Here is a 26,963-nt window from a genome sequence, read left to right as displayed (position 1 = left end):
AGAGGCGATGGATACTGGCAGATGTGGGTTTATCGAACCCCCCTCGGGTGTCTTGCTAGGTCTGCAGGTGTTGCTGCCCCGCGTCCATGCACGGCCTGTGCCCAAAAGACCTGGGGATGGTGCAAAATTAGCCGAGCTCCCATAAAAAAGTAAAAGCTTGGCCAGCAGACTGGCCTGCCTTGGCGCTGGCACATGGCAGTAGGGTCGGGGACGAGCCGGGAGGCAATGCCGGTGCTGTGAGAAGCTGCCATAGCCGGCCGAGAGCCTGCCCCGGGCCCATGGCGCCTGGGCAAAGGTTGGTTCCCCAAGGAACTGGCGCTAAATCCCCCAAGAACAGCCCCAAAACAGGCCGGTGGTCGCAGGGACACAGCTGGCCTCCCTGGGACCCATTAAATTGTAATTATGCTGCACATTATTGCTAGCATTTACCACTCACCCCACAGATATGGGGGGCACTGCGTCCCTCTCCCTCCAGCCCTGGGCGCCTGGCTTGGCTCCCCACAGCGCTATAGGGGCAACATGCATGAGCACCCCAAAGAGTGGGGCACCTCGCTGCCCCCTGCAAGGCCCTGGGGGGGTATCAGCCGTGGGTGTGGGGGGGCGGCACCCTGCCCTTGAGGGGGTCCTGGGGAGGGGGTGTGTGGGGATTCTTGTTGCTGGAGGTGGCTATTGGAGGGGCTGCCCAGCCTTTGGGTTGGGATGCCCAGGCCTTGGGACTCCTGTCCCTTGGGGGGCTATGGGGGAGATGCCCAGCCTTTGGGGGGGGGCTGCCTGCCCCATGGAGTGACTATGGGGGGATTGCCCAGCCCTTGCAATGTCTATGGGGGGCTGCCCAGTCTTTCAGAGGGGTATAGGGAGGATAGCCAGCCTTTGGGGGGGTGCCTGGCCCTGGGGGGTGGCTATGGGGGGTCTACCTGGCCTGGGGGGGGATAGTGGAGGGGGCACCCATGTTTGGCTGCCCAGCACTGAGGGGTGGCTATGGCGGGAGGTGCTGCCCTTGGGGGGGACAGTGGGAGCAGGGGATGGCTGTGGGGGGGACGTCCTGCCCTTGGGGAGACACCGGGACCAGGGGGCGGCCGTGGGTGGCTGCCCTGGCTGGGGGAACACCGGGAGCAGGGGGCGGCTGCGGAGGGCTGCCCCGGCCGGCGGGGCACGTCCCCGCGGGGCAGCGGCGGGGCGCCCCTGGCTGGGGGGCGGCCGTGGGCCCCGCGGGCCCGGGGGCAGCTGCCTGTGCCCGCGGCAGCGCTGCCGCCTCCCCCCGCGGCGAGGCCGGGCCGCTGGGGGGGGCGGTCGCCGTGTGTGGCCGTTGGCGGCGGGCGCGCCGTTGCCTAGCAGCGGCGATGGGCGCTGCCGCGGCGGCGGCGGCCAATGGGAGCGGCGGCGGCGGCGCGGCCCCGGCGCCCCCCGCCCCCGCCTCCCCTTTAGAGGCGCGGCGGGCGGGCCGGCGGCCCAGAGCCGCGCCGCTCCGCACCGGCACCGCGCCCCCCGCCCGCCGCCGCCGCCGCCAACGGCCCCGGCCCCGCCGCGCGCATGGGGGCCGCCGCCGCCGCGCTCGGCCCCACATAACGGGCGCTGCGTGCCCCGCCGCGCCGCGCCATGCCGGTCGAGCCCCCCCGACCCGCGCCGCCGCCGCCGGCCCCGCGCGCCGCCGCCCGCCGCCGCAAGCGGCTCGCCGAGGTGAGGGGCGGCGTGCTCCGGCGCGGCCCCGCGCCCGCCTGGGAGGGAGGCGGGCGGTCCCCGGGGGACTCCGCGGAGGGTCTGCGGCGGCAGCGGGGTCTGCAGGGGCGGGCTGGGGGCTCCGGAGGGGGGTCGCGGGGGCTCCCGGGGGACCTTTGGGGGCTCCGGGCTCCCCGAGGGGAGGGCTGGGCTCTGCAGAAGGAGGCTCAGGGTTTGGGGGGGCATCTCGGCTCCTCAGGTGGAAACTTGGATGTGCAGAGGGAGCTTCGGGGTCTGCGGAGCGGCCCTTGGAGAGCCAGGGGAGGTCTGGGGTCTGCGGGGGGGTCCGAGGCTCTCCAAGCAGAGCTTTGGGGTCTGCAGGAGGAGGTTTGGGGTCTGCAGAGAGGCTCTCCGTTCCCCGAGCGGAGGTGCGGACTCTGCAGAGGGAGGTGAAGGTCTGCGGAGGGGTGCTCTGCTCTCCCCGGCAGGCTTGGGGTCTGCAGAGCTGGTTTAGGGTCTCCTGTTTGCGGCAGCCTGGGGACCCCCCTACCTTCCCTGCTGAGGCTGCCGCTGGGCCCCCTCGATATCACTGCTTGCAGCCCCCTGGGTGCCGCCTCTGATGGGGGGGGGAGCCGGGTGAAGCAGCGGGGCTGTGGGCTGCCGTCCAGCCCCGCTCGGCAGCATCCCCGCTGCCAGCCCCGTGGGGATGGAGGAGCCCGCGCGTCCCCCTGGCCTCGCTCTGTGGCCGCCTGGATAGTGGGCAGCTGCTGGGGGCATCCTGCCCCATGGAGGGGCCCTGGGGCAGGGTGTCCCCTCTGCTCCAAGCCTGATCCTTGCCCTCTCCCCAGGGCAGGGCCGTGGGCCAGAAGGCCCCGCTGTGGCTCCGGGCCCGGTTTCAAATGCTGCTCTTCGCCTTGGGCTGCCGGATCCAGCGGCACTGCGGGAAGGTGCTCTTCGTGGGGCTGCTGGTGTTCGGGGCACTGGCCGTGGGGCTCCGGGTGGCCTCCATCGAGACCGACATAGAGCACCTCTGGGTGGAAGGTAAGCACAGACCCTCTGGGGAGAGTGGGCGGGATCGGGTGCCCACCAGCACCGCGAGAGCAGATTTGGGAGCGCCGTCCGGCCGCCGCTGCCGGCACAGCTTTGTCCTCCCGTCCCACCGCTGCCGGTGCGTAGCTCCAGGCACGGAGGTGCGCGTCCGTCCCCAGCTGCCGGTTGCTCCCGATGAGCGTTTGTGCCTTAAAATCCTCTGGCTGCTGCTGGGCGGCAGGTGACAGCTTGAGCGGCGGGCGAAGGGCACGCAGGCTGTGTGTGGGGGGTTGGGGGTCCGTAAAGGTGGCGGTCTCCCACGTGCGGGTAGCCGGGGGCGCGTGGTGCCGCGTGTGCGAGCGCGGGGACGGCGAGTGCTGCCGGGCAAGCGTGCGCGTCTCCATGTGTGATTTCGCTCCCCGTGAGAGTGGTGTAGCTTTCGCTGCCGGGACCCTGCTCAATATCAATAGGAAAATCCTTGGTGGCCTGTGCCGGGGGGCACAGGGCTGTACCTCTGCGGGGCTGTCAGTTAGAGCCTGGCACAGGTCACATACTCCTGCCAAGAGGCAAAAAAGGAGGCTGCTCAGAGCACAAGCAGCCAACAGGCAGGGTCAGACGGGAGCAAATCCTCATTTCCTAGTGGAAACATTTGATAAAAAACCCGATTCCTTTGTTATTAAAGTTCAGCGCAGATTTTCTCTCCCCTCTCTGCTGCCGTCTCGTCGGATGGCAGCATTTTCCAGCGCTGGGATTTAGTTTTCCTTCGCCTCCCTCCCACTTGGGAACTTTCCACTCCCGGTGGTCCGGGTGAGGAGCGCCCCGTGTCGCCTCTGCGCTTGGGTGCTGGCTGCCACCCGCCGCGGCGTCGGGCTGGGCTCTGCCACCCCAGGGTCCGCGCTGGAGTCGGCGGGGTGCCGTGCAGGGGCAGATGTTGCTCGGCGGAGGGGTGTCAGCCATCTTTGTGCGGGAGCGCTGCCTCCTCCCCCACGCCCTGCTCCCTGTGTGGTCCTCAGCTACTCTTGGATTTGGTTCAACAATAGAAGCAACTTTGCTCTCCCACCCCCTTTTTTTTATTATTTAAAAAAAAAAAAAGGGCCCCTTGCTGCTCACACACACATGCGGGCACGGATGCGTGCCCGGGGATGCCAGGGCAGTCCCCACCTGCTTCCTCCTCCAGGAGGGGTGTTTGTCCCCCAGCCCTGTCTCCATCACCCCTTTGCTCCACAACACGTAGCAAAGAAATCCGGTGATACCTCCTGGTCCAAGCGGAGCTGCCTGAATGGTGGCTGCTGGAGGAGGGAAGCGCTCCCTCCCTGTGTTTTCCTTGCTCCAGGTCACGGCTCTGGCTCTGTTGTATTTCTTTATTGTCATTTTGGGGTTGGTGGGGGTGACCCCAGCCCTTGCTGTGCTTGCAAGGGGCTGGTGTTTAATGTCGCTACAGCTGGACCAGGGAAGTGGTTGCGGTTGTGCCCGTTGTGGTGAGAGAGTGGGACTCATGGCACACTGGGATGAGGAGTGGTATGGGGAAGGGGCTAAGCCTGGGCATGGAGACAGCTTGGCAAGGCAAGGCTGGAACTGCCCAGACGCCTGGCTTTTCTTGCAGACATGCTCTGCTCCATGCCATGCTTCCTGCTCGCATGGGTGCAGCAAGGAGAGACTCTGGCTGCTGTTAGCAGGATACTTCCATGGCACGGCACTGCACGTGCCATGGGGAGGCCATGCAGCCTCTCTAAGAAACTGGCTCTTGTGGCTAGGGCATCTTCCTGGGCGTTGGCAGCCCAGCTGGATCTTTGCCCCATGCCTTGTACACCGCTGGCCTGGGGTGTCCTGCCTCTTTCTGGCTGATGGGTGAGCTGCGGTATGCACGCAGCCCCCCTCTTGGACACCTGCTTCCCTGCAGACCCCCTGGCAGAGCAGTGCCCGGGGCTGGGGAGGGCTCATGATGCTGCAGGGGCATGGTGCTGGCAGCGCTTTGCAGGGTGTGGGCTCTGCCCCCAGGAGCTGCAAGGTGTGTGTGTGTGGGGGGGGTGTTGGACAGGCTCCCAGGTGGCATGGTCCTGGTGTGCTTGGGGAGGCTGTTGGCATTACCAAGGATGGCATGGCTGGTGATTTTAGTCCTGGATGGTCCCTGATGGGCTTGCATAGGTCAAGATGTGGAAGGAAGGACTTGCTGGTTTCCAGTGGCTCTTCCAGTCCCACATAGCAGCTCTGGGGCTGCCTCCCTTCCCTATAACCATCCATGGCTAACTCTTCCCTGCCAGATCCTCTTTCCTGGCCTTTGCTCCTGCATTTTCTGGGGAGATCAAAGCATCCCTTGGTGTCCTTGGATCCCTCCCTGATATCTGGACCCCTGTCCCATTGCAGCGGGCAAGTGCATTATTTGAGGGCAAGAAGACCTGGTGGCACGAGGCTGCCTTGGGGAACAGGACAGTTTTCTAGACTGTGCGGTTGTAGCTTGAGCATCTCTGCTTCTTCTGGATTTTCTCAGCCACCACTTTCTCCTCTTCCCTGGGGTGCAGCAGGGTGCCTGGGTGTGCATGTTGCTCTGTTGCTTCTGTGTGGAAAGTCCAGTCCTGCCACATCGGGTCCAGGCAACACAGCTCTTGGGGCTGCACTGGGCCTGCTCAGGCCTTGCCTGCAGGCTGGCAAACCTGGGGTGTCCCACTACCCTCTGGTCAGCTGGGCCCCCCAAAGCACTGGCAACCCCAGAGGTGCTGGGGGACCCTGGCTCCAGCCCGCTCTGGGTATGTGTGGGGAGATGTTTGCAGGAGCGTGATCTGTCCCAGCCCTGAGACAGTGCCATGAGGTGTCTCAGGGGCAGGGTTTATGCACCAGGGAGTCCTGTCCTGTCCTGCCAAGCCCATCACCCCTGAGCCAAGAGGCCTGTGCTGACCCTCCAGCTTGGAGACGGGAGGCCCCAGGAGGCCTCCAATGACCCTTTGAAGCAGGTCTGTACCTACACACCCACCTCTGTCTAGACACTGAGGGATGTGGGTTGGTTATGCTCCAACCCAAAACATCTCGCCCAGGTGAGATCCCAACCCTGCAGGAGCGGAGCTTGATCCCATGCCGGGCTGCCCCTGCCACAGGCGGAGTGGAGACTGCGGGAGGATGGGGCCAGCCGTCCTGAAGCCCAGAGCCGGGGACCAAGCAGGCACCGGTGGGCTGAGATGGGAACGATTCACATCAGGGCCTGGTGCCCCACAGAAGAGCAGGGGGGGAGGCCAGCCCTGCTTTGCCCTCACACAGCCGTCTCTGTGCTGCTGCTCGGGGCAGCATTACAGCCGTTTGGTGGGGGAGTTTCTGAGCTCGGATGGGGTTGCAGCCTGGGTCCTCAAAGGAAAACATGGGATCTCCTGTCCTGACTCAGGAGGAGGCCCCAACCCAGTGTGCCCCTGCTGGTGCCAGGGGGCTGGGATCTGGCTGGGGGGTGCTGGCTGTGCCCCTGGGTTACCGCCTGACCCACATCCCTGCCTGCAAGATGGAAGGAGGCCATGTCACCCCATAAATTGGACTCGACTGTGGAAATGTTCAATTAGGCTCCTCCAAAGCAATTAGCCACTCAGAGGCTTTGAAATCCCGGCTAGCTGCTAGTGTTGAGTTACCTCTAGACACCTGGCAGCTGTTCCTGGCTCTCCCCGGGTGTTTGCAGGGCCAAGGGGCTGGGGCGGCGAGCTCTGGGGAGGGCAGAGCCCTGGGTGGTGAATGGGCCTGCCTGATTTATAGTGCCGAGGGCTGGTTCAAAGGAAGGCCGAGTTAATTCCTAACCGGAACAGCCCAGCGCCCTGCGCAGCCGTCGCGCTCTCAAAGAGCTGCCGATTCTCCCTGGAGAAGACCCTGTCCGTCTTCTGGAGGGGTCAGAGATACCCCGAATGCTCTGGGGAGGGGGGGAGGCAGTGAGGGCCAAAAGCAGATGTTTGGTAGGGGGCAAAGGGGATTTCTCGCCCTGCTGGAGCACACTGCAGATTCCCCCCTCAGCAATAGCTTTTGTCCTCCCTTGACCTCTGCGATTGGACTTGGCAGGGGGTGTCCCGCTCCCCAGCACCTGGGGTGCAGCCCAGGAGCTGCCCCTACCACAGGGGCCAATGGGAGCTGAGCCCCAGCCTGGCCATTGGGAGCTTGCCTGAGGAGAGGGCTGGCCCCATCTTTGCAAAGAGGGGTATCCGAGAGCGGAAAGCCACAAACAAAAACCATGGATGAGGATTCAATGCCCTCCCTGCCATGCCTTTGCCCCCAGCAGCTTTGGAGGAGACCATCTGCGTGGCCTCTGGTCCCAGCCCATGTGGGATGGGGCCGTGGGAGGGGATAGGGTGCTGTGGCCATTTCTGGGTGGGCACGGTGAGAGATGGGTGGTCTCATCGCTGCTGCCGGGTGCGTGTTGTGTTGGGGGGAGCGGAGGTGAAGCCAGGGTGCGGAGCCAGGGCGGGGGGGGGGGTGGAGCTGCGCAGGGCTGGAGCCGGCTCCGTTCCCGCGTGTGGGGCTGGGATTGATGCTCGGGGGCTGGGGCAGTGAAATGCCAGCCGTGACTGTGGCAGCTGGTGTGAGCCAGCCTCCTGCCCAAGGGGCGGTTTCCAGCGCTGCTGCATGCCCGGATGGGCGTCCCGTTGGGACAGGGCCCTGGGTGTGGTGCCTTAGCTGTCACCCCCGTGGGGCAGGAAGGGGCTGCCTGGAGTCCCCAGCGCTGCCCTAGGGGCCCTTCCAGCCTGGCCCCGCAGGATCTTTGTTTCGGGACCTTGCAATCCTTTTTCTCACTCTTTTTGCGGGGTCAGGAAGGGCTGAGGCGCATCCCCAACCTCAGGGGGCTCGGCAAAGCGAGAGGCAGCTGGGATGTTGCTGCGGCGGGGTGCTGAGACCGCCTGCCCCGTTATCCCAAAAATCTGCTTTGTTTGCTTGCTTCACTTTGGCGTTTGCTCCAAAGCACCTTCTCTCCCGCAACCTCGGCTGGCTCTGAAAGGACCTTTCTTCTCGGAGACTAGCTGGGGCTTGCTGGAGAGCCTGCCTTCCCCTGAAGATGGGGAGCAGGCACATTGCCTTTATTTATTTATCTTTGGGAGGAGAGTGAGAAATCTCTCGTGCTTTTCCCTTCCTTGACAGCTCGGTCAGCTTTTCGGGCCGGAAAATTTTGCTAATTAACCAAAAAGACTGGGAGAGTTTTTTCAGATGGCTGTGGCTCATCTGCACGTATCCATTTTGCTTTGCTTTTTAACTTATTTCCCCCTCTTTTTTTTCCTCTTAGAAAGTTTTTTTTTTTTTTTTTTTAACTTGCTCAGATATATACATAGATCTGGGGAGGGGGTTCTTTTTGCGTTTTAAATGTTATTTGGCGGATGGGAGGGGGGGCAGTGCGAGGGACTGAGAAGAGGGTTTTATTATCTGCCTCTCCCTCGGGCCTGGAAAAGTGGTCTGAGTTCAAAAAATTCATTTCTTGCCTGAATGAAGCCAGCAATGTGGAAAAATTTCACCATTCAGAGCGGGATGAATGTATGTTTCAACCACACATTAAGTGACATTAGCAAGCAGTGGAGTGCCTAATGTGGCCATTTTTCACAGCAGCCAACAGAGGGGGTGATTAGCATAATTAGTACAGGCAGCCCTATACATATGGAAATGGCAAATGCCTAAATGCCAACACCAGTGGAAATTTATGTCAATGCTGACAGGAGTCTTAGCGGTGAATAGTTCCCAACTGAATCTCCTCTCCCCCTCTTTCGGGGGTCGCGCTGTCCCCTCGGTGCCGGCCGAGGCGGTGTGGGCTCCTCGGCAGCTCCTCGCCCTCCCCCCGGCCGCACTGGGAACCGGCGCTTTGGGATTTGGGGTAATAAAGACATTAATTTAGCTCCGCCATAAACAAAAGGCCGGGCCGGGGCTGGCGGATCGGGAGCAGGCCTCAAACGGGCCTTTTCAGGCCTTTCCGTCGCTGGCTTTTTGAAGGCAGGCCCTCTTTTTTTGGCCATGTTTATTTAGAAAGGCGTTGGGAGAGCGCTTTTGTTGGGCCGGGTTTGTTAGAGAACAAGCCCCGGGAGACGCCGAGGGAGCGACAAACCCGCATTCATTGGTGCTGCCGGGGACACCCATCTGCCACCCCCGTGGGGCCGGGGCCAGGGCCCGTTCCCCCCCCCCCCGAGCCCCCGTCTCGTGCCCGGCCCTGCACCGGTGCGCTGAATAGGGCCCGTTGGACGTGTTTTGACAGGATGGGGCCGCGGAGGCTTTTCACAAGGCCGGCGGTAGCAGCCGGGACAGGTAAAAATGGCTCTTTTAGCATGCCCTCGGCGAGACTTCCTCCAGAGCAGCGTGAGTCCTTTCACAGGCTCCCTAATCCAGCTAATCCGCCCCACAACACTTTGAAGGTGGCCTCTGGCTTGTGCGCCGTTCAGCGCAGGGGACACGGTCGGCCGTGAGATGCGGAGGGCGGCTGCGGGACGTGCCCCCGCCACGGAGGGACGCGGCGGCGCCGCCGGACCCCCTCCTCTGCCTGCCGGGCCGGGGCCGGCGTCAATCTGCCACCCCTCATGGCTTTAACCATGCAAGGCCGCCCGTGTGCCTGCCAAGGGGAGTGGCTCCGTGGCCCAGGGTTTGCAAGCATGCGTGTCCCCTGGTGCTGTCCCCACCAAGCGAGGGTTGCTGCAGAGCTCGCCCGGGGAGTTTCTCCGTGAGGACATCCTTTCCGGGGAGATTTCGGCACAGCTTTCCCGCGCGGCTGTGGGCTCGCGTGCTGGTCTTTGGGGCTGCCCGGCCTCAGTGGGTTGGGGTGGGGTGTCGCAGGGTGGAGAGGGGGCTGTTCCCTGGAAGGACCCTGCGCCCCTCCAGCCCTCTGGGGCTGAGCCAACTCCCCAGTGGCCCTGCGTCAAGTGTGCTCGCAGACCCACCTTCTGCCCAAATCCAGGACTCGGCATGTTTGTCACCACGTCCTGGAGTCCCATTGCGCCCAGGGAGGCCACAGGTTGGGGCCTGGCTTTGCCCAGGGTGGGGGAGAGCTCGGTGGGGGGCTGGCAGCCTGCCCCAACCCACCGCCCTCCTGGTGCTGCCTGGGCGTGCTGCCCCCCACCCTCAGCCCCCTGCCCCCCACCTGGGGGCGCCTTGGGGCTGCGCAGGGACAGGGCCACCTCTCGCCCTGGATAAGCATGACAGGACACCTGGGTCTCCTTCCTGCCGTGGCTGGTTTTTTGAGGGGTGAGCTGAGGGGCTTGCTGCTGAGCCTAGCCATCCCCCTGCCTGGGGGGGCAATGGGTGTCCAGTGGGACCTGGCACGGGTTCTTCCATCCCCCAACCCTCTGTGCTGAGTCTCAGGGGTGCTCACCGTCACTGTGGGGTGGGATGTTGGGGGCACCCCACTGAGCCAGGGAGCCCTGAGGGAGGTGTGGGTTGAGATTGGCTCAAGCCCTTTCCTAGGCAGGGGCAATGCCACCCCCGTGCAAAGGGATCGGGGCAGTGGGGGCTAGTGGCTGGCGCTCTGTCCTGGGGGCCACCTGGGCTGCAAGCAGGAGCAAACCCTTCCCCTCCAGGCCCATGGTCCCTGGTGCCAGGCTGGGGGTGCCGCGATGCTGGCACCACCCGGGCAGGCGAGGGCACGAGACGGTCCTGTGGGGTGAGGGTGAGCCAGCTGCAGCCCGCGGCTCCCAGGGAAGAAGCCACGTGTGCTGTGCCTGGAGGATTTGGGGAGCCGTGGCGGTGGGGGCTGCTCAGGCAGGGTGGCCAGGAAGGGGGCAGGGAGGCTCCCGCCCTGCTCTGTAATTTTGCGGCGGATGCCGTAATTACGGGGAGGGCTCCTGAGGCCCGCGGGTGGGAGGCAGCCGCCCGCACAGCCTCCCTGGCTGCCAATGACCCAGGCACCAGGTTCAGCACCGCTGACCCCTCCCTGGCACCAGCACCTGCAGAAGGTGGCCCTGTAGGGCCCCCCACAGTCATGCTGGGGGCCCCCTGCACACCCCAGGCATTTGGGCATGTGGGTGGGCTTGGGGTCCTGTCGCCTCATCCAGCTCATGTTGCTGCTTGCTTATACCCAGTAACCCTAACCCCCACCCCCACCCCCAAAATCCCCATCCAGGAGGCTGGTGGTACCCAGCACTGGCATCCAACCCATGGAGGATGCTTCTACAAGGCAGCGCCGCCTCCGAATGCCATCCTGGCACAGGCACGGCCGCAGGGTGGTCGGAGGCAGCCAGGGCCAGGTGGGCGGCCCTGGGCAGCAGAGCCCGGCGCGGAGAGCTGGGGGTCCCGTAGCTCCATGCAGGGCCAGGGGGTGCTGGAAGGGCAAAGCCAGCCCCCGCCAAGGAGCCCGGGTGGGTTGTTAATAAGCAGGACCGGGCGTTTGATTGGAACCAGAGGGCCCTTTGCATGAAAAAGCCAAGGGCTCCTTTCGTTAATTGGAGTAAAAGAGAATTTACATACAGTTCCTCATTAATGTGTTCATTGTTGCTATCATGGCGGCTCCCCCAGCGCCCCGGCCCCCTCCCCTCGCCTTGGGGACCGCGGAGCTGGGAGCGGCGGGGGGCGCACAGGGGAGGCTGCGCGCGGGCTGGCTCCGTGACGTGTGGGGCGTCTTGCCCCGGCCCCAGCCCGGGGCCCCGGCCCGGCCCGGCCGGCGGGCGCGCGCCCGTTTGAAGTGTCCTTGGCAGGCCCTGTGTGCGCTGCCTTGTCTTTTCATGTTGCTCTTTGGTTAATTAGGGTGTTGGAATTTGAGGCTTCCTCACTGCCTTTGAAGCTTGCTGACGGCTCGCAGTGCCCTGTTCCAAATTAACACTAATTACAAGGGGCGGCTTTTTATTTTCTTTTTTTTTTTTTTTAATTTTTCAGGGGGCTTCTTTCCCCTTCTGTGCTTGCAGATGTGCAGTTATTCCTGCGGCCGCGCTCAGCGGTACGCGGAGATGCCCGCCGGGAAGCCAGGGCTGCTGTGTGCAGCAGGATGCGTCCCCCCACCCTGAGAGCAGCGGTGGTGCCGGGCGCCCGGCTCCTGGCCCCCCCCGGCTCGTGTCCACCGTCCGTCTGCCCGTGGGGGTTCTGCGTGGGTGGTGTGGCTGAGATCAGAGCAGCTCGGCGCACCTCCTGCCTGACCTCCCAGCCTGCGGGGAGGCAGGGGCCGGGTCCTCTGCCGACACCCAGCCTGCCTTGTGTCCTCGGCCCCTTGCCCCGGGCGCCGACATCCCCTGTGAGACACGCGCAAAGGCCACGTCCGTGTCCCCCCGGCCCTGGCACGACCTCCATCGCAACTGGCATCTGATGGACACCAGCTGCTCCCCAGCCCAGCCAGGAACAATAAAGGCGCCCCCCCGCTTCGAAAAGAGAAAAAAAACCCCATGTAATAAGTCATTAAAAGGGAAGATTCTGCTGCTTATTTGTGGTCTTGCTTTGGCCTCCTCTGCGCTGGCCGGTGGCCAGGCCCGCCGGGGCCCTGGCCTCTTGCTGAGGGAGTGTCCCGGCACAGAGGAATCCTGCTCCATCCTCCGTCTCCCCAGCGCTGCACGGTGCCTCCTTCCCGCCGCGTGGTGACTCCTTCCCGCCCCGCGGTCCCCGCGCACCCGAGGGAGCTGGGCAGGAATCGGTGGCCTGCAGGAGAGAGCCACCCGAGGACATTCCCTGACACTGGTGTTTTTGAGTGCCCGTGAGTGCCCGGCCTGTGGTGTGGGGTGGCCGTGTACAGTGCCTGGCACCCTGGGGTGGCCGCAGCGGGCGGTGCTGGGATGGGAGGCTGTGATACGAGATGACCCTCCGGGAAGGGGTTGTGTGGATAGGCTGGGAGCAGGGCGGCCTTGTGGTTGCAGCTTGTGCCTCCTGGGATCTGCCTCTGCCCCCCTGCTTCTTTGGTGAGCTGGGCTGAGCCGCACATCCCCACTTCGCTGCACTGGCCAGGGATGGGAACCCCTCGTTTGATGGAGACAAGGAGAACAGCTGTCACTAGGATGCTGCTCGTGTCCCCATCTCCTGGAGCAGCCTGGCTCCTCCATGGAAAGAGCCAGAAAGGGTTTGATCTAAAACCCCAGACTTTTCCCTGCAGCTGTGTTGGAGGGGGGTGGATTTCACTTCCGTGCTGAAGCAGTTGTAGATAAAGTCTGTGGCTTTTCCTGGAAACATTGGCCCCACTGCATGCAGAGCTCTTGCGCTGCCTTTGAGGAACGAGCTGGCAGTTCTGGACATACTGCGAAGCCTTGGCACGAGCGGGGAGGGCTGGGGTTGGCACAGCCTTGAGGGGCTGCGGCTCACCTGGCTGCGGGGAGCTGGCATCAGAGCCGACCGGGATGGAGATGGGTCCCTGTGCAACACGGGGGCTTGTGCCTGCTATGCATCCTCTATGGGGGCCGGGGATGACATGTGGCCCAGGCCATGGGTGTCCTCACAGGGCTGCAGAGGCCATGCATGTGGCCCAGGCCACAGGTGGGCTCACAGGGCTGTGGAGCCAAGGGCTGGGTGAGCAGCCAGGGTCAGCAAGACTTCCCATGGGCGGTGAGATGCTGACGGTGCCCTGCAGGGCCTGTGGGAGCTGTTGGGGTGAAGGCACTGCTCTCGGCTTGTTGGGAGATGCCAAAGGAACATGGAGCTCCCTGGTGTCCTTTCCCTCCCCTGCTGTCCCCTTGCCTGTCTCCAAATGCCTCCTAGGGCAGCCTCCATCTGCAGGGGTTTCATGGTCCTGTTCCCTGGAGAGCCGAGTCTGACTGTCCCCAGCTCCATCACTGCACCCACTAGGGCAGCTTGGCCAAAATGCTGCCCACCTTGGGGTGCCAGGGAGCAGCTGGGGGTGTTTATGGGGCAAATCCAGCAGGGATGAGCTGGGAGGGTCCCTGGTTCTGCTTGCTGCGTCAGGAGCTGGTTGCATCTGGCATGCCTGGTGTCTGGCTGCGGTGCACGGGTGGGAGCGGGGGGTGGACAGGATATGTGAGCTATCCGCCGTGTCAGCCGTCTGCAGGGTTTTCCAGGGGAAACCAAAGCCAATGAGACTCTCTGGGGCTGGAAACATCTGTGTCAGCAGGAAGGGGGGATTCCTGGCCCAGCGTGGGCTGTTGGACAAGCCCTTGGGGGAGGGAGATTGCTGGTACTGCCTGTTTGGGTCTCACAGGGTGCAAGTTCCCGGAGGATGCAGCAGTTGGGACATCACGTGGCATGAAGTTCCCTGGATTAACACGGCACCATATAACGATGCACGGCCTTGTTCCTGCCCTGCTTTCCCTATGCATCCCTGTGGCAGCGTGATGGGCAGGGTGGTGGGTCATGCGCTCTAGCCAGTCTCAGTGCTCACGAGGTGCTGTGTGGTTCCCTCTGCAGCAGGCAGCCGCGTCAGCCAGGAGCTCCGTTACACAAAGGAGAAGCTGGGTGAGGAGTCCGTCTACACATCCCAAATGTTGATCCAGACCCCGAAGCGGGAAGGCGAGAACATCCTGACGCAGGAGGCCCTGCAGCTCCACCTCGAGGCTGCTCTGGCTGCCAGCAAAGTGCAAGTCTCGCTGTACGGAAAGTGAGTCCGGCTCCGGACAGGGACAGGGACCCCCACTGTGCCTTGCTCCCCCCTTGCCATGCCCTGATGCCCCATGCCCTCTCGCAGGATGGAGCCCATCCTCAGATCTCTCTTTTGCCTTTCTAGATCATGGGATTTGAACAAGATCTGCTACAAGTCGGGTGTCCCCATTATCGAGAACGGCATGATTGAGAGGGTAAGTCCAGGGTATGGTATGACATCCAGGACACTCCGGGCTCATGGCTGGATTGACAGGGGCATTTGCACGATGAGAAATTCCACCACAGGAGATCTCTCCCCTGGGAAATGGGCAGTAGATGGGCCACAACTGGGCTGGGGGACTTTCCTGCCTTGGATGCTTCAAAGGGACCTCCAGCTCTGTGTGGAGGGTGCCGCCCAGGGGGAACTGGGGACGGCAGGAGATGGAGAGGGAGGTGAGGCAGTGCTGGGGGCCTGGCACATCCCTGCCACCCCCTCACATCTCTTTCACCCCACAGATGATTGAGAAGCTATTCCCCTGCGTGATCCTGACACCACTGGACTGCTTCTGGGAAGGGTCCAAGCTGCAGGGAGGATCAGCCTATCTCCCGTGAGTGCGTGGGGACCGTGTCAGGGTGTGAGGGAGTTGGGACACCCCACAGGGCTGTGTAAGGCCGAGGGATTGGAGCAGAACACTGTGGGCACAGTGGCTAGCAAAGGTCTGGGCTTTCCAGCCCTCCTCTGTGCAGCCAGGCCCTGCTGTCCTCATGGCAGAGCAGTGCTGATGTCTCTCCACTGTGCTGCTTGTTCTGCTAAGCCCCAGGAGGGTCTTGGAGCACTGTCCTACCACTATCACTCACCCTGCTGGGTCAGCTCCAGGGGGCAGGTCCCTGTCCCTGTCCACAGAGCCCTGGTGGCATGGACAGAGCCACAACGATGAAGCAGGGAGCTCTGGCCCAGCGGCTTGTGCACAGCCTGCCCAGTCCTGCCTTGCCACACCGGGCCATGGCACCATCCATGGTCAGGAACACAGGGACAGAAAGACCTTGGAGCCGTGGCTTTGCCCCATGCAGGTGTCTGGGGACTGCTCCCTCCTCTCTCAGCCCCGCAGTGCTTTGCAGGGCTGTGATGATAGGGAGGAAGCCGTGGCATCCTGCACTCCTGAGCTGTGCCCGTGGCCATGTGCCGAGGGGCTTGGAGTCACCCAGGCTGGCCAGGAACTAGGGGCAGAGCTGAGATTTCCCTGTAGCAAGCACCACTCTTGCCATGCCCAGCTGAGCCCAGGGCTGGAGGAAGTCCCCTTGGCTGGCTCCCACACCGCGCCAGCCCGTAATTGTGTTTCTGTGGGGCTGGGGAGCCCATGGGCTGGGAGGAGGGGAGCCCGCGCATTCTTTCTGTTTACAAGTGTGTTTGTCTGGGAGAGACCGGGGAGACTTGTGCATTGTCAGCAAACGGCAGCCCCACGTATTCTCATGCTAATGCTACTTTGAAAGCTGCCAGTTGCCAAACAGATGAAATAGTGGCGTTATTCAGGCTGCTGCGGGATGGGAGGAGGGGGGAGGAGGCCTCAGCAGGCCCAGCTAGAAGTGGGGACCAGCTTTGTCCCCCCAGATCTTGGGCTCCCTCCAACTCAGCCTGGCCGGAGTGACGGGCTGGTGTGGTCATGCCAAATGGGGCACTTGCAGCCCCATCTGCCCAGGGTCAGCAGCATCCTCTGCTCTGGTACCCGCCTGGCAGGGTGACACCCGGAGCAGCGACAGGGCCCACCTTCCCTCCACACCAGGGCAAGTTGGCACCCAGATGGGCACCTCTCAGCGCGGCCGACCACTGGGGCTGCGCCGGCCAGCCCAGGGGACTTTCTTCCCCCCTTTTAACACCGAAGGGTGAGCAGGGCGGGAGCTGAGAGAACAAAGAGCAGCAATCTATGGAAAGACAAAAGGATTTGCCCTGGCTCAGTGAAGCAAGCGAAAGCAGATAAAAGGGGCTCTCTTTGGAAGCAGCAGCAGACCCAGTTGGTATGTGGGAATCTCAGAGCGCCCGGCTCCAGCCCAGCCAGCCTTCATGAATTATTAGACTGCGTTTCTCCCCAGAGCCCACACTCACTTGGGGCTTTTTCTTCCCTTCTTTGGAGCTTTGGGCTGGGTTTGTTGGCTTTTTTGTCTCTTTTCTCTCTTAAAAAGAAGCTGAGCGAGGCTGGGAGCTGGCCCTGGGAAGCGTGGCTGTGCTAGAGCCACCATTGGCCCAAGAGCTGGGCATCCCAGTATGCTGCCCTGCCGTGGAGCTGACAGCCCCCCATCCTGCTCCGTTCCCCAGTCTCCCAGGGCTGGGACAGATGTCTGGGACAGAGCATCCTGCATGGGCAACAGAAAAGCCCCTGCTACCAGAGTCCCCAAGTCTTGAGGGTGCTTGCTGGGCCCCCAAGGACCTGGTGCTGGGCATTGCTGAGCCCCAGGCTTGTCTCCGTGACCTGCTGAGGAGGATGCTCTGGGAGCGGCAGGACTTTGCTACTGTGCCAGGACGCATGATCACCAGCTGGCTGAGCTGATGGAGATGCCTCCCAGCAGATGCCTCTGGTTTTGTGGCGACCTAGGTGTGTGTCTGCATCTCTCCAGCCCTGTGCTGTGCCAGAGGAGCTGGACAGGCTGCAGCTGAGTCCCTGTGACCCATGTCAGCCCCCTCCCCATAGACACCCTGCACCATGGAGCACCCAGCGTGGGCACACAGGGAAACCAAGGCCAGCACTTGGCACAGGCACCCAGCTACGTGTGGCAGAGCAGCACGAAGCACCGTGACGAGTCCTCACCACATCTCTCTGCCTTCTCTCCATCCCAAGCTCCAGAGCTGCAGGGCAAACAGAAACCTACTCCTGAGCGCCAAAGCAGCCAGCTGGGGTGGTGGGATGGGCCTGGAAAGGCTGGGTGGGGAGGAGACACCGGGAGCCCTTGTGTGCCTGCTCCCCTCTATCAAGATGTTAGCCTGCGGGCAGTAATCGGCCTGACTGCTTGCACAAAGCGGGGCCGGGCGGCTGGGCGCGCGGGGCCAGCTCCCTGCCCTTTGTCGCAGCGTAACAGGATCAGGCATGCTACTTGACTCGGGGCATGGCCTGCTGCGCTGTGCAGTGCTGCACCGGGGCATACAGGGTGCCGCAGGCAGCCCCGGGAAGGGAGGGACAGGCTGGGGGCTGACACTGCTCTTCTGCATCCTCGCACCCTGGCTAGCCCTGCCTTTAAGGGCACCCCCAGGGCTGTCAGGGTGCCAACAGCTGAGTGTGCACAATCCCGGGCGTGGGATGGGGTCTCGGTGGCAGTCCCAGGTGTGGGTTTCAGCATCCCCCGTAACCCCGGTGCTGCTTTCTCCACAGAGGCCGCCCAGATATCCAGTGGAGCAACCTAGACCCTTTGCAGTTGATGGAGGAGCTGGGGCAGTTCACGTCCCTGGAAGGCTTCAAAGAGCTGCTGGACAAGGCGGAGGTAGGGCAGGCTTACATGGAGCGGCCCTGCCTCGACCCTCGAGACCCCCAGTGCCCCTCTAGCGCCCCCAACAAGCAGAGCCAGCAGGTGGGTCACATGCTGCAGGGACCAGGACGGGTACAGGTCCATGGGGCTTGCTGCTCTCCTGGCCACTGCCTTCCGTCCGGCTTGTGCTGGGGGTCCCGCATGCCTGACACAGCCTCCTCTTTGTCTGCAGAGCCCTGACATCCCAGCTGAGCTCTCCGGGGGCTGTCACGGCTTCTCCAGGAAGTTCATGCGCTGGCAGGAGGAGCTGATTTTAGGTGGCACAACAAAAGACTCCCAGGGCAAGCTACTAAGGTAAGAGCCACTTGGGTGCTGCAGGGTGGGCATTCACCTGGGCAACAGTTCATCCAGCAGCCAGTGCCTGTCCAGGACTCACCGGAGGGACAGCTTGGGGCAGTGTCCCCTCATCCAGGGCCCAAGGCACCCCTGCCCCAGTTGTAGGAGGGGCTGTGAGGCTGTGTGAACTGCCTGGGAGCTGCAGAGCGTGGGTGGAGGGAGGAGGAGAATGTGTGGGGCTGGCGAGCAGGGCAGTGTGTTGGAGCAATGCTGGAGGGGGTCAGGACTCCTGGGCTTTTCCTGCTTTTGGCAGATCAGAGCGAAGGATGAGTGACTGCACTCCTGGGTCCCCAGCCAGTTCTGGCTGGAAACATTGTGCAACGGGAGGAGGGGCTGTGCAGGAAATTGTGGCTCCTCTCCTCGGTGCTGCTGAGAAGAGCGAGATCTGGGGCTGAGGGTGGGCATCAGGACGCCTGGGTTCACTCCCCATTTCCATGGTGGGGATGGGAGCCACAGGGGTAAGGGTGGGCCCCGTTCCCAAAGCACGGGGTGCCACAGCTGGTCCCAGCAGGTTGTGTGCATGTCCCCCAGCGCTGAGGCCCTGCAGACCATGTTCCTCCTCATGAGCCCCCGGCAACTATTTGAGCACTTCAAGGACGACTATGAGATCCATGACATCAGCTGGAGTGAGGAGAAGGCAGGTGCCATCCTGGAGGCCTGGCAGAGGGAATTTGTTGAGGTAGGCACTGGGGCTGGCCTTCAGTCTCCATGCGGGGCTGCACACAGGTTACCCTGCACGCAGCATCCTCCTTGCACCCAGCTTTCACATGGCTGCGGGTCCTGCTGCCACTCTCTCATGGTCTAGCTATGCCTGGAGAGTCGTGGGTACCTGGTGGCCCTTGGAGGTGATGTTCACCCACCTGGGTGACTCTTGGGATGGGCCTGTGAGGGGCCGGGGGGCCCAGCCTGTGTAACAGAGTGTGCGTCTGCCAGCTGGCGCAGGACTCCATCCCGCCTAACGCCACGCAGAATGTCCATGCTTTCTCCACCACCACGCTCAATGACATCATGAAATCCTTCTCCGATGTCAGCGCCATCCGGGTGGCCGGAGGCTACCTCCTCATGGTGAGTATCCCCCCTCTCTCCATCTCCTGCCGTCCATCCCTCACCCCCATGTCCTCACTAACCCTCTGCCCTCTTCCAGCTGGCTTATGCCTGTGTCACCATGCTGCGATGGGACTGTTCCAAGTCCCAAGGGGCTGTGGGCCTGGCTGGGGTCCTGCTTGTGGCTCTCTCCGTGGCCTCAGGCCTGGGTCTTTGCTCTCTGCTCGGCATCTCCTTCAATGCAGCCACCACGCAGGTATGTGCTTGAGGAGGTGCTGGGTACCATGCGGCAGGCAGGGGTCTGGGGTGTTGGGTGTGTGGGTCCCCTCTCCTCTCCAGCGGTGGCTGTGTCCCCATGCTGACGCTGGCTGCTCTCTGGCAGGTCCTGCCCTTCCTGGCCCTTGGCATTGGTGTGGATGACATGTTCCTCTTGGCTCACGCCTTCACCGAGACCAGCCAGCACATCCCCTTCAAGGTGAGAGCCATGCCCTGCACTGGGACTCCCCGTCTGCCCCCAGCACCCTGCAGCCCCTCTCATCACTGTGCCTATCTGTTCCTTCCAGGAGCGGACAGGCGAGTGCCTCAAGCGCACGGGGACCAGCGTGGCTCTCACCTCTGTCAGCAACATGATTGCCTTCTTCATGGCAGCCCTGGTGCCCATCCCTGCCCTGCGTGCCTTCTCCCTCCAGGTACAGCCCCATGCCCTGCTCCTGCCTGGGTCCCTCTCTGGGAAGCAGAGACCCTCCCTGGGGATGGGAAGGGGTAGTTGCATCCTGCTCTGATGTGTCCCTCCATCCACAGGCTGCGGTGGTTGTGGTGTTCAACTTTGCTATGGTGCTGTTCATCTTCCCTGCCATCCTGAGCCTGGACCTGCACCGCCGGGAGAAACGCCGGCTCGACATCCTCTGCTGCTTCTACAGGTACTGTCTGCCTCCCACTGGGAATAGGGCACATGGGCACTGCTGGGCTCGGGCAGAGGATGGGTCTGACCCTCATATCCCTCCCTAGAAGTGGTCACGTGGGACAGCCCTGCAAATCTCCCTTAACATCTTCTCTTTTCCCTTCTTTTCTCTCTTCTCCTTTCCTTTCTTTGCCCACAGCCCTTGCTCCTCACGGGTCATCCAGATCCAACCCCAGGAGTTTGCAGATGCCAACGACAACCATGCCTCCCACCCATCCCCCTATGGGCACCCTGGCATGGCCACCAGCACCCAGATCACCACCACTGTGCAGGCCTTCACCCAGTGCGACTCCTCGGGCCACCACATTGTCACCGTCCTACCGCCCACCTCGCAGGTGTGCACTTCGCCGGCGGTGCTCCTGCCTCCCGCTGACCCACTGGGCTCACAGGTCTTCACACCGTCCAGCTCCACACGGGACCTGCTGGCCCAGCTGGACGAGGCCAAGGGTGGGCGGGAGTGCGTGCCCCTGCCCTTCTGCCGCTGGAGCCTCTCCGACTTCGCCCGGGAGAAGTACGCCCCACTCCTGCTGCAAACCCAGACCAAGGTGAGGTGGGGACAGTTCTGGCTATGCAATGCGAGGGGGTTGGTGGCAAGGGCACCGTGTTTGACCCACTATCCCTGCAGGCTGTGGTGGTGGTGCTATTTCTGGCACTTCTGGGCCTGAGCCTCTACGGCACCACCATGGTGCATGACGGGCTGTACCTGACGGACATTGTGCCACGGGACACCAAGGCTCATGCCTTCATCTCGGCCCAGTTCAAGTACTTCTCCTTCTACAATATGTTCATCGTCACCAAGGGTGGCTTTCACTACCCTGGGGCCCAGGCTGCTCTGCTCAGCCTGCACCAGGCCTTCAGCACCGTCAAGTACGTGGTACGTGAGGGCAACCATGACCTGCCCAAGATGTGGCTCCACTACTTCCAGGACTGGCTGCGAGGTGAGGGACATCCCTTTCCTTCCTCTCCATGCCCTCCCCTGCTCAGGGACCCCTCCGCAGCCTACACACTCCCCACCTGCCCAGATACACTTTCCCTGGTATGTGGCAGCCTCTGGGAGCCCCCAAGAGTGGGAAGTCCCACAGTGCCCATAGGGTGCCAAGCAGTGGCAAGTCAAGCCCTGGGTGTCTCTGCATGCCTGTTTTGTTGTCACTGCACTCCCTGGGGTGCCTGGGGGGCTGTGCGGAGCACTGGTCCCCAAGGGAAGCTCACATCCCATGCTGCATCCCCAGGGCTCCAGGCCACCTTCGACAGGGACTGGCAAGCTGGACGCATCACCCATGACAGCTATCGCAACGGCTCCGAGGATGGCGTGCTGGCATACAAGCTCCTAATCCAGACTGGCAACAAGAAAGAGCCCTTCAACTTCAACCAGGTGTGTGGGGATGGGGCTGGCACAGACAGCGGGTGGGCCCAGTGTCTCCCTGGGGTGGGGGATGCAGGCTGCCGTACTGTGGCACGACTGGGCTGGAGACAGAGCTGCACAGTTGGGCTGTGCCATGTAGTGTTGTGCCGCACCATGCCCACTGCCCTGCTCATGCCCAGTCCTGCTCTCTCCCCATAGCTGACCACACGGCGGCTGGTGGATGAAAATGGCATCATCCCCCCTGACACCTTCTACATCTGCCTGACGGTGTGGGCCAGCAACGACCCCCTGGGCTTTGCTGCCTCCCAGGCCAACTTCTACCCTCCTCCACCTGAGTGGATCCACGACAAGTACGACACCACGGGCGAGAACCTGCGAAGTGAGTGGCACATGGCAGGGTCCCCACAGCCTCCCTCCTGCCCTCAAGCATCCCCCTGCAGAGAAATCCCATGTTTCCTGCACTTTTCCTGCCCCGCAAGCAGGAGAAACCCTCCTGCTCCATGCATCCCTTACCCTATGAGCATTCCTCTGCAGAGAAACCACCCTACTCTTGATCCCACACTCATCCCCCTGCAGAGAAAACCCCTGCTACCTGCATCCCCTGACACTCTGAGCAGCCCCCCACACCATGAGCATCTCACTGTGGAGCCACCCTGCCCATGCCCCCCCTGCCATGTTGCCCAGCCCTCACGCTGCCCATGATCTCCTCCCCAGTCCCGGCAGCCCAGCCACTGGAGTTCGCCCAGTTCCCCTTCTACCTGAGCGGGCTGCGTCGCACGGCTGACTTTGTGGAGGCAATTGAGAGCGTGCGGGCCATCTGCCGGGAGGCCGCCCAGCGCCACGGGGTGCTGAGCTACCCCAGCGGATACCCCTTCCTCTTCTGGGAGCAGTACATCGGCCTGCGGCACTGGTTCCTGCTGGCCATCAGCATCCTGCTGGCCTGCACCTTCCTCGTCTGTGCCCTGCTGCTGCTCAACCCCTGGACAGCTGGCATCATCGTGAGTACGCGCCATGCTGCCTTCCCACCGGATGGGGGCAGGGACAGTCGGCCCTGCTCCCCTCCTCCTGGGTGGCCCTGGGTGCCTGCTTTATCTGGAAGGGGCGATGGGCAGGTAGCCAGGAACATCCTGTATGGGTGGGACAGGGTCTTGGGGACATGCCATATAGAGGAGGCAGGGGACATCCGTATGGAGGAGGCAGTGGGTGGGCGACACCCATGTGGAGGGATCTAGGAAATGCCATATAGAAGGGGCAGTAGGTTGGGGACACTCCCTATGGAGGGATCAGGGACACCCATACGGAGGTAGGTTGGTGACACCCTGTTTGGAGGTGGCAGTGAGCTGGGAATGGCCCTTACAGTGGATGGGCATTGGGGACACTTTGTATAGAGGAAGTGAGGACTACCCCCTATAGAGGGGACAGAGGGACACCCCAAAAGGAGCAGAAAGGGACAATGAGGCGGGGATGCCCTGTATGGAGGGGTAGGGACAAGGCTACCCATCAGGGCCACTCGCATTGACCTCCGCTGTCCACCAGGTCTCCATCCTGGCCATGATGGCAGTGGAACTGTTTGGCATCATGGGGCTGATGGGCATCAAGCTGAGCGCCATCCCTGTGGTCATTCTCATCGCCTCAGTGGGCATCGGTGTGGAGTTCACCGTCCACGTGGCCCTGGTGAGTGAGTGCAGACCTGGTCCGACTGTGGGGTGCCCCAGTTCTCACTACTGGGTGCCCAAGCCCTGTTAACCATGTGTCTTGGGGGGAACATGGCTGTGGCATGGGCAGCATGCTGGGATAAGCCCCGCGTGATGCCCCGACCCTCTGCAGGGCTTCCTGACAGCCGTGGGGAGCAGGAACGTGCGTTCAGCCGCGGCGCTGGAGCACACCTTCGCCCCTGTGATGGATGGTGCCGTCTCCACTCTCCTGGGCGTCCTCATGTTGGCTGGCTCTGAGTTTGACTTCATCATGAGGTAAGCACCAGGCACCGTGTGGCAAGGGGGAGATGCCAGCTTGCTGCTGCCCAAAAGCTCATGAAGTGGGGGGCGCTGAGAGGGGCAGCCCCCTTGGCTGGCAATGGGGACGTGGGGCACCTGGAGAGGACATGCCCTGCCATGGGATAGGAGACAGGCTGGTGGCCCTGTGCAGGGGCCTCTGCAGCTGGGGGAGGGTGATGGGCGTACCCCGCTCTGGGAGGTCCAGGGAGGGGAAGGCAGCGAGGGGAAATGCAGCCTGCCAGGAAATACAATTAATATCCCCAGTGTAAACATTTCCCCTCGGCCAAGCGTGGGACAAACAGCCCAGAGCTGCCTGCCAGAAGACAGAGGGGGACCACGAGGGTACTGACCCGCTTCTGCATGGAGCTTGGGGAAGTTTGGGGTTCCCCAGCAGGAACAGGGCCGGGGGTGTGAGTGCGGGAAGCTGTGGGTTGGGATGGGGTTTGTGGGCGGCAGCGCCTGCTCACCCACTCTGCCCGTGGCCCCCGCAGGTACTTCTTTGCGGTGCTCACCATCCTGACGCTGCTGGGGCTGCTCAATGGGCTGGTGCTGCTGCCTGTCCTGCTCTCTGTCATCGGGCCTCCCCCTGAGGTACAAGACCCCCATCCTGCTTCTCCCCATGCCTCCCTCACCCCATACCTGCCTCATCCTGTCCCCCATCACCCTGTCTCTCTGTCACCCCATACCCACCTCTATTTATGCCCCATTTCCCCCAGCCCTTTCACCTTGTAGCGCCTTCACCCCATACCATCCCTTATTTACCCAGTCTTAACCTTGCCCCATGTTCCCCTCACCCTGTATCCACCTCAGCCCATCTTTCACCCTATACCATCCCAGCTTCACTCCATTCCCACCTCACCCCATCTTTTCTTTGTCCCATCCCCAGCTCGCTCCATCCCTGCCCCACACTCCCCTTGCCCTGTGGTCACCCCTTTCCTGCATGTCTTCGGGTCCCCTGATGCCATCCCCTCTCTGCAGGCATTCCCCATGGATAGCAGCCCCTGCCTGCCCCCACCGGAGCCGGTGCCCCCCTGCCTCAGCCCCCGGGGGCTGTACATCCGGCGTACCCCAGCCTGGCCCGCTGCCTTCGCCGACGCCTCGGACACGGAGCTGGGTGGCCCTCGGGTGCCCTGCGATCGTGGCACCTTCGTCATGCCCCCCGCCCCGGCACACATCCTGCTGGAGGCCGGCAAGGACCCCAGCTTCCCCCGCATCACCGTGAGTATTGCTCTGCGCCCACTCCGCGCTTCCCAGCACCAGGGGCTTCAGGCACCTCTGCGGGCTGCGGGCTCTGCCGAGGTGGTTACAGCAGGGGGGATCAGGACTCCTGGGCCCTCTCGGTGGCTCTGCAGGGGAGTGAAGACATGCTCCAGTCATGTGCTTCCTGCCCCTTGGCGAGGGGATCCCTGCCCGGCTCGGACCCCGCTCACGTGCATCTCCCCGCCAGGTGCTGAAGCCCTACAAGGACAGTCCGGAGGTATCAGGGAAGAAGGAGCCGCCCGGCCCGCAGCAAGCGCCCTCGCTGCCCTTCGGGGAGCCAAGCCCCGAGCTGCCCAGAGACTACTCGCACCCGGCAGTGCCCCAGCCGGGGCAGCCCTGCTCGCCAGGCACCCGGCCTGCCCCGCACAGAGCTCCCCAGCCCCCACGGGCCGCCCTGCCCACCTACAGTGCCCACGTGCAGGGCCCAGCCGGCAGCTACGCCACCGTCACGGCCACCGCTTCGGTGACAGTGGCCCTGCACCCCACGCTGCCCGGCTCCTACCCCAGCTTTGGCCCTGAGGGCTTCGCCGGTGGTGAGACGGACTGCCTGGAAGAGTCCGGTGTGCCCGCTCCTCGGGGCACCGCTGTGCCCAATGCCTTCGAGCTGCAGAGCCTGGGGCGCCATGGGGCAGGCGCGAGGCACTAGGTGAGTTGGATTGTGGACGTGGTACCCTTCCCTGGCACGGCCCCTCTCCAGCCAAGAGCCCAGCAGCAGGGCTGGTGCCCGTAGGCAAATACCCAAGAGGTGCCAACTGCCCCGGCACCTCTCGCAGGCACAGGCGCTGCCATGGGCCTGTGCATGGCTGCTTTGCGATGCAGGATCATGCATGGGACGGGTTTGCAGGGACCCAGCTGACCCCCCGCTCCATCTCTCTGCAGGTTGCTGGCTTGCAGATGGCACCAACACGCTGACTCGTGGGCAGAGCATCTCCCCAGCGCCAGCAGGGCACGGGCCTGGGGCCAGAGGGTGCAGAGCAGGGTCACTCGTGTCGTGCTGCTAATCACCGGAGTGGCGATGTCCCAATCTTGGCCCCGTGCCGTTGAGCCAAGGAGGACCGGCACCCGTGTCCCCTCCGGAGGGGCTCGCCACGGCAGCGGGGCAGGCTGGCGTTTCTATGCAAGCTGTGTGCAGGCCATGCTGTGCCCCCTGCCTGGGGCTGTGCTGATGGCACCGCGTCTCCCCCCAGGGCTTGGGGTTCCCCTGCCCCAGGCCTGTTGCCCCCCAGAAATGGAAGCACTAACCCCCCCCCCCCCTCTGTTTCTGGAGCTGCTGGCAAAGGCAGGCTCTGTGCCCAGCCCTCTGCCGTGCCAACTCCTCCATCGCAGGGGTCACTGCCTGCTCCCCGTCACCTCCTCGGGGACCCCAACCCATCCCATGTGCTGGGGTGCCCAGACGGGGAGCCCCAGTGCCCCCATTCCCAAAAGGGGGCAGCCCCAGAGCCAGCCGTGCCCTGGGGTGCCATGGACAAGGCCTGGGGCGGGCACCCTCCCACCTTTATTTATTGCAAAGGGAAACTATCTATAGAGAGATATATATTTTTAAGCTTATTTTAAAAGATTTATTTCTCAGCCCGAGGCCTCGCGGGGCTGCCCAGGTGCCAGGCAGCGAGGGGGCAAGCCCTCCGCTGGTGCAGGCCTGCCCGCTGGAGGCAGCGCGGGCCAGCAGCGAGAGCCCGGGGCAGGGATGCTGGCGGCCGTGGGCACGTCCCTCCCCTCTGATGCCCTACCCCGTGCTTTGGTTTCCCCTTCGGTGAGCATGGCAGGGCCGGAGGTGGGGGACGCACCGTGGAGCGAGGGAGCCTGTCGCTCCCACTGAACAGGCAGGTTTGGGGAGGTCCTTGGTGTGCTCCTTGCTGTGCCAAGCCCCAGTGCTGTCCCACGGTCACAGGGTGCAGTCGCGTGTGCCGTGCCCTCCTGACTGCCCGTGCCGGTGCACATGCTGGCACGCCGTCACGCTGGCGCGTGCCTTTGCAATGGGCAGATCTAGCTGGAAAAGCCCATTTCTGTGTCCCCGTGCAACACGGCTGTCCTCCCTCCCAACCCCCCCGCTACAGGCAGAGCCAGGCGCTGTCCCCGTCTCCATCCCCGTCCCAGGCACCGTCCCGCGCTGTTACCCAGCACTTTAACTCCAGCAGTGTTTGCAGCGCCCGTGGCCCCGGCCACCCAGGCCCCTGGCCACGGCTGCTGAGCTGGGGTGGCCCCGGGGACCCTGTCCCCGTGCTAGGCGTGGGCACGGCGGGCAGCCCCCCCCCCCCACACACACACGCCATCTAAGTTATTTATATCAAAGAGAGCAAAGGTTTATTTTTGTAGTTTGTACAGGCGGTAGTGGGGACTGAAGGTTTATTTTTAAAGAGTAAATATATATATTATATATAAATTA

General features: G+C 63.2%; 1 protein-coding gene across 1 annotated transcript; it reads left to right on the top strand.

Annotated features, from left to right (window-relative positions):
• Positions 1–1,512: 1,512 nt before the first annotated feature.
• On the top strand, positions 1,513–26,963 carry PTCH2 (patched 2). Its single transcript, XM_064516120.1, has 24 exons — positions 1,513–1,677; positions 2,505–2,697; positions 13,939–14,128; positions 14,255–14,324; positions 14,626–14,717; positions 17,469–17,664; positions 17,795–17,916; positions 18,490–18,637; positions 18,892–19,023; positions 19,103–19,258; positions 19,385–19,477; positions 19,566–19,691; positions 19,804–19,922; positions 20,103–20,508; positions 20,589–20,901; positions 21,193–21,335; positions 21,525–21,705; positions 22,041–22,324; positions 22,863–23,000; positions 23,154–23,296; positions 23,812–23,911; positions 24,299–24,538; positions 24,768–25,226; positions 25,460–26,963. The coding sequence occupies exons 1-23, from the start codon at positions 1,597–1,599 to the stop codon at positions 25,224–25,226; spliced, it is 4,125 nt and encodes a 1,374-aa protein (XP_064372190.1). The 5' UTR covers positions 1,513–1,596; the 3' UTR covers positions 25,460–26,963.

This window comes from Dromaius novaehollandiae, chromosome 8 (genome assembly GCF_036370855.1).
Source record: "Dromaius novaehollandiae isolate bDroNov1 chromosome 8, bDroNov1.hap1, whole genome shotgun sequence".
In the NCBI taxonomy this organism is placed as follows: domain Eukaryota; kingdom Metazoa; phylum Chordata; class Aves; order Casuariiformes; family Dromaiidae; genus Dromaius; species Dromaius novaehollandiae.
The sequence above is the reverse complement of the archived record's forward strand: the minus strand, read 5'-3'. Positions and strand labels throughout refer to the sequence as shown.